The 13,987-nt window shown below is 46.8% G+C and overlaps 1 protein-coding gene and 1 non-coding gene across 3 annotated transcripts in view; one reads left to right on the forward strand and one right to left on the reverse strand.

Moving 5' to 3' along the window:
• Positions 1-7,711, reverse strand: part of polg (DNA polymerase gamma, catalytic subunit) — a 56,199-nt gene extending 48,488 nt beyond the window's left edge. For both annotated transcript variants that reach the window (XM_033050316.1, XM_033050315.1), the window contains exons 1-4: positions 7,600-7,711; positions 4,453-5,063; positions 2,523-2,718; positions 1,192-1,359 (exon numbers count right to left, since the gene is read on the reverse strand). In XM_033050316.1, coding sequence (XP_032906207.1) covers positions 1,192-1,359; positions 2,523-2,718; positions 4,453-5,042 — 954 coding nt within the window. In that variant the 5' untranslated portion in view covers positions 5,043-5,063; positions 7,600-7,711. The remainder of the gene's footprint in view (positions 1-1,191; positions 1,360-2,522; positions 2,719-4,452; positions 5,064-7,599) is intronic.
• A 355-nt stretch (positions 7,712-8,066) lies between these two features.
• On the forward strand, positions 8,067-8,139 carry trnar-ucg. Its single transcript has one exon. It is a non-coding gene; the product is annotated as a tRNA-Arg (tRNA).
• Positions 8,140-13,987: the final 5,848 nt, after the last annotated feature.

The raw sequence follows: 13,987 nt of genomic DNA on the forward strand, positions 1-13,987 counted from the left end.
ACCACCATCCTCGAGTCTCGCCTGTTGCCACAGAATCTCCTGTCCGTACCTCTCACTATTGAGTGACCCACCACTATGGCCTAACTGACGTAGGTCTCGCCGGTTGAGCCTCAGCGCAAGGATTTGATTGAAAGACCTGTCCGCCGCTCGGACTGGAAGTGTTTTCCGTCCCGACAGCTTCCAAGAGGGTGTACCTCCTGCACTCCACACTTACTTCCCTTCCTCATCACCACCCACCTTCGCTCTTCTTGTATCCTTGACGTAACAACCTCATTGTAGGTCCTGTCCAGGAAGCTCTCGTTTTCCTGGATGGTCCTGAAGTCATCCAGCTGCTGCTCCAGTTCCCTAACACGGTCCTTCAGGAGCTGCACCTGGGCAGTATTTCCACAGGTGTAGTCGTCAGAGGCACCAGCGGTGTCCCTGACTTCCCACATCCTGCAAGAGTCACACTGCAGCAACTTGCCTGCCATCATTTCAGTAGACCAATCCCAATTGGTTGGGCCTCTCACCTTCTCAACCTTTGAACGTTGTCTCCTCGCCGAAGACTCTCGAGCCAAAGACTCGCACTCTACTCACCAAAGCACTTCACCTCAACATTGCTACCGAATCAACTACTTTAGGGCTAATTTGTAAATTACTTGAACCTGTGCCTTTGGCGCTCTTTTTAAATCTCCGTTCCCTCTGACTCACCTTCTTTCAGCCAATACGCGCTCTCGCTGCTTCTTGACCCCTGAGTCCAGAACCAGGGGTCACAGTTTAAGAACAAGGGGTAGGCCATTTAGGACTGAGATGAGGAAAAACTTTTTCACCCAGAGAGTTGTGAATCTGTGGAATTCTCTGCCACCGAAGGCAGTGGAGGCCAATTCACTGGATGTATTCAAGAGAGTTAGATACAGCTCTTAGGGCTAAAGGAATCACGAGATATGGGGAAAAAGCAGGAATGGGGTAGTGAGTTTGGATGATCAGCCATGATCATATTGAATGATGGTGCTGGCTCCAAGGGCCGAATGGCCTACTTCTGCACCTATTTTCTATGTTTCTATGTTTTTATGTTAAGGGTCCGATCCGATTGCTGTTTTTGGTCGGACTCTAGTTCTTCCCTTTGCCCTTCACTTTGTCCATTGCTTCATATTCTCAAGGTTTAAATCCCCTGCAAAGTCGCGCCAGCTGAGCGTAGTTTGGAGAACTTACCCCTGGACCTTTGAACTTGCCCTTGGTTCGTTTGATGTGCCGTTTTACTTCTTCCAGGCCACTCCTCTTTCCCTTTTTACTTGCCATCCAGAGACTGCGCTGGAATCCCGTCAGCCCAGAGATGGCCATGTGCAAGCTCATCGTATCCAGAAATCTCAACTTGGTCGCCTGCAGACATACACAACACACAGTAAACGCTGACAGTATGGTGTCATAGAGTCATACAGCGTGGAAACAGACCCATCAGCCTAACTAGGCCATGCCGACCAACATGTCCCATCTACAGGAGTCCCACTTACCTGCGTTAGGTCCATATCCCTCATGTACCTGTCTAAATGTTTCTTAAATGTTGGGATAGTCCCAGCCTCAACTACCTCCTCCGGCAGCTTGTTCCATACACCCACCACCGTTTGTGTGAAAATTTACCCTTCAGTTTCATACAAAATCTTTCCCCCTTCACCTTAAACCCATGCCCTCTGTTTCTCGATTCCTCTACTCTGGGCAAGAAACTCTGTGTCTCCATTCATCTCCATTTTATGCACCTCTATAAGATCACCCCTTATCTTCCTGCGCTTCAGGGAATAGAATCCAGTCTGCTCAACCTCTCCCTATAACTCAGACCCTCGAGTCCTGGCAACATCCTGGTAAATTTTCCCTGCACCCTTTCCAACTTGACAACATCTTTCCCAGAACTGAACACAATACTCTAAATGCGGTCTCACCAACATCTTATATAACTGCAACATGACCTCCCAACTTCTATACTCAATACTCTGATTGATGAAGGCCAATGTGCCAAAGATTTTCGACCACGCCATCTACCAGCAACGCCCTCTTCAAGGGACTATGTACCTGCACTCCGAGATCCCTCTGCTCTACAACACTTCCCAGAGCCCTACCACTCACTGTGTGGGTCCTGCCCATGTTAAACAGAGGGTAGGACATTAATCATGACTGACTCAGCCAGTAGTGACAAGGTGAAAAAAAAATACACCACAACTTAAACCTATATAGTTGGTGTAAGGAAATCCCTGGAAATAAATAAAATGCAACGTTCAGTCACATTAGGTGGAGGCCTCAAGTCAGATTGTCCCACAGGTTGTGAAATTTAACAAGCTCAATGCTCTTCTGGATTGCCTCCTCCGAGCACCCAGCCTCAATACCTCCAAAGATGAGCTTGTGGAGACAGGCGGACAGCATCTGGATATTTTAAAAGACGTTTGGATGGGTACACTTATAGGAAAGGTTCAGAGGGGCATGGGCCTAGCATGGGTGACCATGGATGTTGGCATCCTGTTTCCATGCTACACAAGTCTAATTGTCCAGCTCACCTTCATCAAGTACTGCTCCTTCACTCTTGCTCTGTCGTAGCTGACATTGTGGCCGATCACTAGTCTCTCCAGCCATTCACCTCCTGATGGGCGGGTGAAGTTTGCAGACGTCTCCAGAGGAATTAGATCTGCCAGGACCAGGTGATTGGACCAAGTGTAACGCTTCTCAACGAGTCGCTTACTGCACCACGAGTACCTGAGGCACAGGGAACATTTGTAGAGTCCAATTGCAAGACAACACATTGTATCTTTAAGGGATGGCATGGTGGCGCAGCGGTAGAGTTGCTGCATTACAGTGCCAAAGACCCGGGTTCGATCCTGACTGCAGGTGCTGGCTGTATGGAGTTTGTACATACACCCTGTGACCATGTGGGTTTTCTCTAGATGCTCTGGTTTCCTCCTACACTCCAAAAATGCACGGGTTTGTAGGTTAATTGGCTTCAGTAAAATTGTAGATTGTCCCTTGCACGTAGGATAGTGTTAGTGTGGGGGATCACTGGTTGGCGGGCCGAAGGGCCTGTTTCCATGCTGTATCTCTAAACTAAGGTTAACTAAACATTCCTAAACACATATTAGAACCAGAGGCTCAGATGTTGATTTAAAACCAACACTTCTAGCAAATGCATTCTTCAAATATATTACTGAGCAGTCAACATTAGTAATACATCTGGCCATCTTATTTCAATATGATCAGCTTCTCTTAGTGTGGCTATCCTGCACTTGCTAGATATAATGGGCCGAACAATCAGACAATGGATTCACCTTTATTCCACTGAACCTCAATTCCAAACAAGCCCGTGATAAAATGAAAATCTAATCTCAGTAAAGGCCTCAATGTAAAATCACTTGGTTTGGCCTCACCAGTTTTCCGATAGGACCGATTTTTTGGGTTAAACTGTCTACACTGCTTACAATTGATTATTAGTGATAATTAGCTCTAAGATGACAATAAAGCTGGAAGAGCTCTTCAATGTTTAGTTTTGTTTAATTTCACTAATTTAGAGATACAGCATGGAAACAGTTCCTTCAGTCCAAGTCCATTCGCACCATGGACCACCCGCTCACACTACTTAAACATACAAACATAGAAAAATAGGTGCAGGAGGAGGCCATTCGGCCCTTCGAGCCAGCACCACCATTCAATATGATCATGGCTGATCATCCAAAATCAGTACCCCGTTCCTGCTTTTTCACCCATATCCCTTGATTCCATTAGTCCTACGAGCTATATCTAACTCTCCGTTGAAAATGTCCAGTGAATTGGCCTCCACTGCCTTCTGTGGCAGAGAATTCCATAGATTCGCAACTCTCTGGGTGAAAAGGTTTTCCTTATCTCAGTCCTAAATGGCCAAATGGCCTACCCCTTATTCTTAAACTGTGACCCCTGGTTCTGGACGCCCCCAACATCGGGAACATTTTCCCTGCATCTAGCCTGTCCAATCCCTTAAGAATTTTACAGCACCTGGGGGAAACCCATGCGGTCACACGGAGAACGTGCAAACTGTACATAGACAGCACCCGCAGACAGGTTACTTACCCTTACCCTTGCCGACCAAGATGCTGCATCTACACTGGCACCACCTGCCTGCGTTTGGCCCATATCCCTCTAAATCTTAGTGTAAATCTTTCTCTAACTTCAAGTAGCCCTTGCTTTCCCTCTCTCTCCATCCCTTCCCCATTCCCAGTTCTCCTACCAGTCTTACTGTCTCCGACTACATTTTATCTCTGTACCGCCCACTCCTGACATTAGTCTGAAGGGTCTCGACCCGAAACATCACCCATTCCTCCTCTCCATAGATGCTGCCTGTCTCGCTGAGTTACTCCAGCATTTTGTGTCTATCTTCCCTCTAAATCTTTCCCATCCATGTACCTATCCATGGACAAAATTATTATTTTTTTCCCATTATGATATTTAAACCTGAACTCTTACCAGGTAGTTGGTGACACAGCAACAGCCAATGTTGGGCACGGCCCTTCAGTGGAACACACCTCCACATCAAAAACGAGTGCCCTTTCGTCAGGGAAATCCACCATCGTTGCTTTACCATCCGGGCTGTACTTTGTCCAACCGACCGCCCACGTCCACTCCATGGGCATCTCAGGGAGGTCACAAAGCAACAGCTCGTTGGCTGCCTCCAAGTAAGGGAAACTTTGCTTCTGAGCGATTGTGCGGAAATGTTCGTCAATATTGTTTCCATATATCTTGGGCAGTTGCAAATCCACATCGGGAAGCATGGAGGTCTCGTTGCCCCACAGGTTGTGGAGTTGGAGATGCTCGATGCTCTTCTGGATTGCCTCCTCCGAGTACCCAGCCTCAATATCTCCAAACACCTGCTTGTGGAGACCAGTGGACAGCATCTGGATATTTAGTGGATTCATGCGTGCCTGAGACCCGGCACGATTGACGCCCTCCTTTGGCTTTGAGCTTGCAGTGGAGGTCTTGGCCCATCTTGATACGGTGACTGTCCATTTTGGGAGAAGTGAAGTAAGTGATTTCCTCTTCAGTAACAGATGATTCATTGTAGCCCTTGCTCATGATTCCTGTCATGAAAGTAAGATGGGAAAGGGAGCAAAGCTTCACATCCTAACATTCTCATACAAGACATAAAAACTAAATGATAAAATGAAAGCTGCACTGACATTGAGAATCGTAGAAATATATCGCACAGAATCAGACCACATGAAACCTGTCCACACCTCGTCCAATTTGTCCGCATTAGGCCCATATCCCTCTTCGCCGTTTCTTATCCAAGTATCTGTCCAAACACTTAGTTTAATTCTGAACTAAGAATTCTGAGGAAGGGTTTCGACCCGAAACGTTGCATATTTCCTTCGCTCCATAGATGCTGCCTCACCCACTGAGTTTCTCCAGCATTTTTGTCTACCTTCGATTTTCCAGCATCTGCAGTTCCTTCTTAAACACTTAATTTAATTGCCTGACCCGCTGAGTTACTCCAGCTTTTTCTGTCTATCTTAGGTTTAAACTATCACCTGCAGTTCTTTCCTACACACCTAGTTTAGTTTAGAAATAAAGTGCGGAAATATGCCGTTCGGCCCACCGAGTCCATGCCAACCACCAATCTCCATACACTCGCACTATACTACACGTTACGGACAATTTTTACCAAATCCAATTAACCTACAAACATGTACGTCTTTGGAATGTGGGAGGAAACCAGAGCGCCCAGGGGAAACCTATGGGGAGAACGTAAAACTCCGTATCGACAGCCCCATAGTCAGGAACGAACCTGCGTCTCTGGCGCTGTAAGGCAGCAACTCCACAGCTGCACCACCCCACTTACTAAGCATAGCAATTGTATCTACCTCCACCACCTCCTCTGACAGCTCGCTCTAGATATTCACCATCCTCTGTGTGAAAAACATACTCTTCAGATACCCTTTAAATGTCTCCCCCTCACCTTAAACCTGTACCCTCCAGCTCCAGACTGCCATACCCTGCAGCAAAGATTCTATCTGTACCCCACAGAATATTATAAACCACAAAAAAGGTAACTCCTCAGCCCCCACATTTCAATTGGAATAAACCCAGCCTGTCCCTTCTCTCCTTATAACTACATCCTCTGTTCCAGGCAACATCATAGTGAATCTCATCTGCCTACGCTCCATTGCTGCATCTTTCACGTATTGTATGTAGCAGAACTGGACACAATACTCTTAAGTGAGGTATAGCCAATGTATTTTACAACTGCAACGTGACTTCCAATTCTTATACCCAATGCCTCAGCCTATTAAGTCAAGCAGGGAAAAAGCCTTTTCCACTATCCTATCTACATATTGTTGCCACTGTCAGAGAGCTATGGACTTACACATCCCAAAATTCCAGATGTTCCCAGATGTTTTTCATCCTGACAAATCCTGTTTTTTCCCATCCCTTGTCTCACCTCTTTATACTGACTATCTTCCTTAATCAGTAAGAGGTATCATCTACCTCCTGATGCAGGCCTTGGCCCAAAACAATGACCATCCCTTTCGGTGAAAGACGCCCTTTGGTCTGCCTGAAACCTGTTGGCCTCCCAGCATAGCGAGATGTCCGTCAGGGAATGTTGCCGACTGGCCGGCTCCAGACTGCAGGAGTACGTGCTGAGGGACACGCTGAAGCTCGGTGCAGCCAACGCCAAGGCTCGGTGGGGGAGGAGGACCACAGTCTAGGATCTTGAGGGGTGGATATTGAGGGGCACCCCTCAAACAAGGGAAGGGATATCACCCCAGGGGGCCACAAGAGTGGCAAGGGTGATTTGTGTAAAGGAAAAGGGGGGTGTTAACATTACTGAGTATGGCAGCAGCAATATTGACAAGCATGCTCTGTGTTTTTACAAAGTTTTTGTTTCCAATCAGAATAAAATTTATTTTTGAAATTAAAAAAAAAATCCCTTTGGCTCCCCAGTTGCTGCCCGACCCGCTGAGTTATTGTAGCAGTTTGGGATTATGTTTGCTCCAGATTCGAGCATCAGCACACTTGTGTGTATCCAGCGCTGCATTGAGCCGGGCTGTGTAAATGTACCCTCGCCTCTTCAATGCAACTAAACAATGTACCTGCATCCCACATCACTGCTCTGACAGTCAATGTCACCCATCCCGTGAGATACCAGCCGGGAATTAGGGGGGTTGCTTAGAGATTCATTGTATCATTACATCGCATGTTGCAATACCACCAGTGCCACCAGTTAATCATGCTGAGGCAGTTCTGAAACTTGGAGGCAGTTCTGAAACGTCTATTTAAAGTTTTGTGTAGGAGGGAACTGCAGATGCTGGTTTAAACTAAAGATAGACACAAAAAGCTGGAGTAACTCAGCTGGGCAGGCAGCATCTCTGGAAAAAAAGAAAAAGAGTCTGAAGAAGGGTCTCGACTTGAAACGTTACATATTCCTTCTTTCTGAGTTACTTAGCTTTTTGTGCTAATCTCTATAAAGTTTTCGTTTGAGAACACCAGTATTCAAGATTCAGCAATATTTTCACCAGTGTTCACAGTGTGTGGAATAAACCATCTTTGCACCGTGTACACAATTAAATACACAATTAGATACTCCACACCAGTGCAGTGCGCTCCACTACCTACCTTTCAACAAGAGCAGAGCCAGCTGAACGCATGCAGACTCCAAACACATTCATTCCTCCCTCCCTCCCTCAATGCAGAGGAGATGAGGTCAAGCTGGGAGCTGCTAAATCGCTGCTAACCTCCACCCACACCGCCACCTCCAAACAACGCGAATATTCGCCATGTGTAGGAAGGAACTGCAGATGAAAGATACTCTGGTTGCTCCACACTCTAGTGTCGCCCACAGCGGCCTGTAGGTGGCGATGCGGAGCGACGGTCGTCAGCGACATTGTGTTAAAATAAAGACACGAAATAAACACTGAAGTTCAAACACTGAATCCCTTGGAAACTATTTGGAAAAACTGATTGATGGTTCAATACCTGGATCGATATAAATAATTAAACACAGAGATAAAGGACAAATTCCATCCCAGTGACCTATGGGCTCTCGAGTGCTTTTCTACGCCGCTGCCCCCTGTCTGCTTGTCGGCCGCGTGGCCTAATGGATAAGGCGTCTGACTTCGGATCAGAAGATTGCAGGTTCGAGTCCTGCCGCGGTCGCTTTTTTACCCTCACCTATTTTGTCTCCATTACAATTCATTACTAATTTCCCTTTTCAACAAAACTAATTTGTGACAGACAGGTCTATTGAAACCCTGATGTCTGTGCTGGATTTTGCACCCGTTCACTGTTTCTTCCCTTGGGATTCTCTGCATTTATCATAACAGTGCCATTGTAAAGGCAATTGGACAGGTTCATGAATAGCAAAGGTTTATTAAAGGGGGGGGGGGGGAAAGGACACCAAGTGCTGGAGTCACTCAGTGAGTCAGTAAATCAGGGTGTATTTTTTTGTAAATCAGCATCTGCACTTCTGAAGAAGGGTCTCGACTTGAAAAGTCACCCATTCCTTCCGTTACTCCAGCATTTTGTGTCTCTCGTCTTCCTTGTATTCTTCAGGTTTTAGAGGGATATGGGCCAAACACGGGCAGGTGGGATTAGTGTGGAAAGGCGTCTTGGTCAGTAAGGACGAGTTGGGCCGAAGGGCCTGTTTCCGTGCTGTATGATTCTATGACTCCTAAACTTTTGACTGTTGTATTTCATAGCACTACGTAGGAGGAAAATACCTCCAAGATTTATCTACACAACAGTTGTGGTCTTGAGTCAAGAAGGCTGCCACATACTCTGATGCCCACATACCAAGCATGCACATGAGCTTCTTGTCGCAGTGCAGGGGCCCACAGTCAGATGGGGCAGAGTGAGAATGGGGTGGGGAATTCAAGTGGCAGGCAACCAGCAGTTCAGGGTCACTTCTGCAGACTGAATGCAAGTGCTTCACAAAGCAATTCACCAGTCTGTTTAGGAAAGAACTGCAGATGCTGGTTTAAACTGAAGCCAGACACAAAAAGCTGGAGCAATTGAGCGGGTCAGGCAGCATCTCTGAAGAAAAGGAATAGGTGACGTTTCAGGTCGAGACCCTTCTTCAGACTGAAAGGGGAAAGGGAAATGAGCGATATAGACGGTACCTAGAAAAAATGAATGAAAGATATGCAAAAAGCAATGATGATCAAGGAAAGGAAAGACGGAGCCCACAATGGTCCACTGTTGGTTATGGGGTAGGTGATAATGAGTTTTACAGATGATCTGTGACCAATCTGTGTTTGATTTCTCCATTGTAGAGGAAGCTAGGTCGTGAAAGCCTTTCACTGTACCTTGGTACACATGATTATAAACTGAACTGAAGACATAGGGCAGAGATAAGAACAGAAGGTTTAAAGAGTTGCGGATTGTGAAGCCAGAGGGAGGAAAGTGGCAGGGAGCGTGAATGGGAGAAATAGTTGGAAGTCTAGGTGGGACACTGGGGTTGGAAGAGGGGAGGGGAAGGGCGGGATGTGGGGGTAAAAGAGGGTTTTTTGGGAGGGGGGGGGGTTAGTTGAACTGTGGGAATGGAAAGAGAAGTTAAGATGATTGGCAACCGGGAGATCCAGTAGGCCTTGGCAGCCTTGGCCTGAGTGCGTGTTCAGCAAAATGGTCGCCGAGTTTACGCTTGGTCTCGCCGATGTACAGGAGGCCATATTGGGAACACTAGATGAGGTTAGAGGCGGCACACGTGAATCTCTGTCTAAACTGGAAGGACTGCTGTGGTCCCTGGATGGAGGCGAGCGAGGAGGTTATGAGACAGGTGTTACATCTCCTGTAGTTGCAAGGGAAAGTACCTGGGGAGGGGGTGGCTTGGGTTGGAATGGATGAGTGAACCAAGCAGTTATGGAGGGAGCAAACTCTGCAAAAGGCGGAAATGGGTGGAGATGGGAAAGGTATGACCAGTGGTGGTACCACGTTGAAGGTAACGGGAATGCTGGAGAATGAGGTATGGGATGCGGAGTTTGGTGGGGCGAATGGTGGGATGCAGGGGAACTCTATCCTTGTTCCATCGGGGTAGGGGAAGCAAGAGCTGAACTATGGGACGCAGAGGAGATGTGGGTGAGGGATCGATCTATGACAAGAGTGGAACTGTGTTTACAAAAGAAAGAAGGCATCTCAGATGTCCTCGAAGGGAAAGAATCATCTTGGGACGGCATGGTGGCGCTGAGATAGAGCCTTACAGCGGCAGAGACCTGGGTTTGATCCTGACTACGGTGTTGTCTGTTTCGAGTTTGGAGTTCTCCCCATGACCTACATTGGTTTTCCCCGAGATCTTCGGTTTCCTCCCACACTCCAAAGACGTACAGGTTTGTAGGTTAATTGGCTTGGTATAAATGTAAAATTGTCCGTAGTGTGTGTAGGATGGTGTAAGCGTGCGGGGATTGCTAGTCGGTGCGGACTCGGTGGGTCGAAGGGCCTGTTTCCACGCTGCATCTCTAAACTAATGGTGTACTCAAAGGAATTGAGAGTAGGGGATAATGTCTTTGCCAGAGACAGGGTGGGAGGAAGTGTAGTCCAGATAGCTGTGAGATTCAGTAGGTTTATAGTAGACAGTCAATAGTCTGTCCCTGTTGATGGACACACAGAGATCAAGACAGGTAAGGTGGGGGGGGTTTAGAGATAGTCCAGGTGAATTTGAGGGCAGGGTGGAAGTTACTGGTGAATTTAATGAAATCCACAAGTTCTGCACTGGTGCAGGTGGCAGCACCGATGCAGTCGTCGATGTAGCGGAGAAAGAGTTGGGGGATAGAGTCAGTGTCGGCCTGAAATGAGAACTGTTCGACATAACCAACTAAAGGGCAGACATAGCTGGGGACTGTGCGAGTGCCCATGGCTACACCTTTAACTAGCAGGAAGTGAGAGGAGTGTAGGAGTTGTTGAAGGTGTTGTCAAGTTCGGCCAGGTGGAGGAGAGTGTTAGTAGAGGGAAAGTGATTGGGTCTCTTGAAGGGCCTTGAGACCTTCCTGGTGGGGGATGGAGGTGTTGAGGGACTGAGCATCCATGGTGAAGATGAGGTAATGGTGCGCTAGAAATTGAAAGGTGTTAAAGAGTTGAAGGGCGTGTGATGTCTCTCGGACGTAGGTGGGGAGGGACTGGGCAAGAGGCAGATCGGATGGAATTGAGGTAGGTGGAGATGAGTTCAGTGGGGCAGGAGCAGGAAAAGACGATGGGTTTGCCGGGGCAGTCATGTTTGTGGATTTTGAGGAGGAGATAGAAGTGGACAGTGCGGGGTTGGGGAATCTTCAGGTTGGAGGCTGTGGAGGGGAGATCGCCAGAGTCGATGAGATCACAATCAGTTCGGGAGATGATGGCCTAGTGTTTGTCCGTGTGGTCATGGCCAAAGGGTAGGTGTGAGTAGGAATCCGACAGCTGGCACTTGGCCTTCAGCATGGCATCTGGCCTTCAATGCTTGGGAGAGATTGGAACTTTTGTCTTTGGAAAATAGGAGGCTGAGGGGTGACCTCATTGGGGTGCACAGGACCATGAGGAATAAAGTGATCACTCTGAGTCTTGTTCCCAAGGTAGAGGATTCTAAAACTAGTGCTTAAGGTAATATAGGAGACATATATAGGAGGGATCTTGTGGCTAACCTTTTCATTAAGAGGGTAATCCGTATCTGGAACGAGTTCCCATAGAAAACTATAGAAACGGATACAATTGCGTCTTTTAAAAGGGGATAGGACAAATATGGGGATAGGAATGGTTTAGAAGGCTATGGGCCAAATGCAGGCAAATGGGATAGCCCAAAATGCCAAGTATGTCGGCAGGGTCAAGGTGGGCCAAAGGATCTGTTTCTGTGTTGTATATATAGCTCCATGATTCTATGAAGACTGAAGCTGTTGTCTTTGATCATTGGTCATCCACATTATTACTGATAATCCTGGAGTTATATTTGGCCTTTAAATGAGATACAGACCATATTTCTGTCTTGTTAATAAGTGTAAACACCTCTGTGACATTGCCATCGCCCAACCCTAGTTTTGCTGCAATTTACCTTCTGCTGAAACCCTCACCCATACAATGTTATGTTCAAGGCATTCCTTGCTGGCCTCTTTGTTCTATCTTCTAAACTTGGAGTTAGTTATATAAATCCTCTACTGCTTGTACCAGGCTCCCACCAATTCTTGCCTATCATTCTCCTACAGTTGCAATTGCCTGGATAAACGTCTTTTAAAGCAATCTTTAGGGTCTGTTTGATCAAGCTTTAGTCATTGGTCTCAAAACCTCCTTATGTATGTCATATATTATGTGATAATACTCATATGAAGCAGCTTGGGGATATTTAATTATGGTTCAATGGTGCCAATGGTGCCTTTTTCTTGTCACATATGCAAAGTTCAAACACACAGTGAGATTATTTTACAATCAGTATCGCATATCCAAGCAAATCCTCAATTAGCAAGTGTACAGATATAATCCACTGATTCCGCATGCAAGAGGCCCCATGTTTTGGCGCCATTTTCAAAGTCCAGTCCGCGCTCTGGTTGTTATAAGTGGAGCCTGTTCCAGCTGAGCCCCGCCCCCGGGCTGCTGCAGGGCCTCCAGCCTTCGCCTTTCTTGGCCATCTGGATCGAGCAGCAAACTAATGTTCCTCACTTCGCCCGTCCACCTTTGTTCCCCAGGGCCATCTCCCGTAGCCGACCTCGAGGGCGCGGTAGGCCAGACCCCAGTTCCCTCTCCTCTCCTTCTGGCCCCCTTCGCTGGTCATGTCCGTTGTCACCGACTCCATCCTCTGGTCTTCGGGTGATGAGCAGGGTCGACTCGGCAGCTCCCCCTGTAAGCCGCAGTCTGTCCCCACTTAGAGGGGTCAGCCTTGCAGGCTCCACCTTCCAGGCCTCGTGTGAAAGTTGCTATTAATTATATGTTTTAGTAGTTATTATTGATCATAAATCATCTTCTGCCATCCAGAAGTGCAATTGGAATAGCTGACTTCTTCCAAGCCCAGGTGAAACTAACTTCACCACCCATGTTATTTTTTCAACAAAGTGATCAAGATACACAGCTGACCAGCTGTATTACTGGCTTTTTTTTTTAAATTCTCCATTCCCTCACTTAATATTAATAATTCTATCTGAAAGGAACCTTGCATAGACTCAAAATGCTAGATTAACTTAACGGGACAGGCAGCATCTCTGGAGAGAAGGATGATGTTTCGGGTCGAGACCCCTCATAGACAGTATTGTTCCTGTAAGCACCACATGGGTCATTTTTCAGTGAGTTTAGTATATGGAGTCATACAGCATGGAAACAGACCCTTCGGCCCAACCTGCCCACGCCGACCAACATGCCCCATCGAAACTAGTCCCACCTGCCTGTTATCCATATACTTGTCTAAATGTTTCTTCAATGTTGCGATAGTACCTGCCTCAACTACCTCCTCTGGCAGCTCGTTCCATACACCCACTACCCTTTGTGTATGTTACTTTGTAAATGTTACCCCTCGGGTTCCCATTAAATCTTTCCCCCACCATCTTACACATCCTCTAGTTCTCGATTCCTTTTCTCTGGGCAAAAGGCTCTATGCGTTTACCTGATCAGTTCCTCATGATTTTGTACACCATTTCGAATCCTCATGATTTTGAATATGTTGCTATTCATCAAGAACAACACCACGCAAGTCTTATAACTGCACTTTATTTGTAAGGATGTCCAGTATTTCAACTCCAGAAGATTAGCAGCATGAAACATTCCAGTCATTAGAAGAATATCCTGAAAGAGTAAATACATCTGAAGTTCCATGTAGTAGATGCAATAGATCATGGAGAATAGATACTAATCAGCAGAGGCAAAGTCAGTGTGAGAATGGGAAGGGGTGGTACAATGTTAGCAACTGGGAGATCCAGCAGGCCTTGGCGGACTGAATGCAAGTGTTGGACATAATTATTTGAGAATAAAAATAAAAAAAGATCGCAGGTGTTGGAGAAAAGAAATAAAATTGGAAAAAGCACAAAATGCTGGAGGAACTCAGCGTGTCAGGCAGCATCTGTAG

Source organism: Amblyraja radiata, chromosome 34, assembly GCF_010909765.2.
Source record: "Amblyraja radiata isolate CabotCenter1 chromosome 34, sAmbRad1.1.pri, whole genome shotgun sequence".
In the NCBI taxonomy this organism is placed as follows: Eukaryota; Metazoa; Chordata; class Chondrichthyes; order Rajiformes; family Rajidae; genus Amblyraja; species Amblyraja radiata.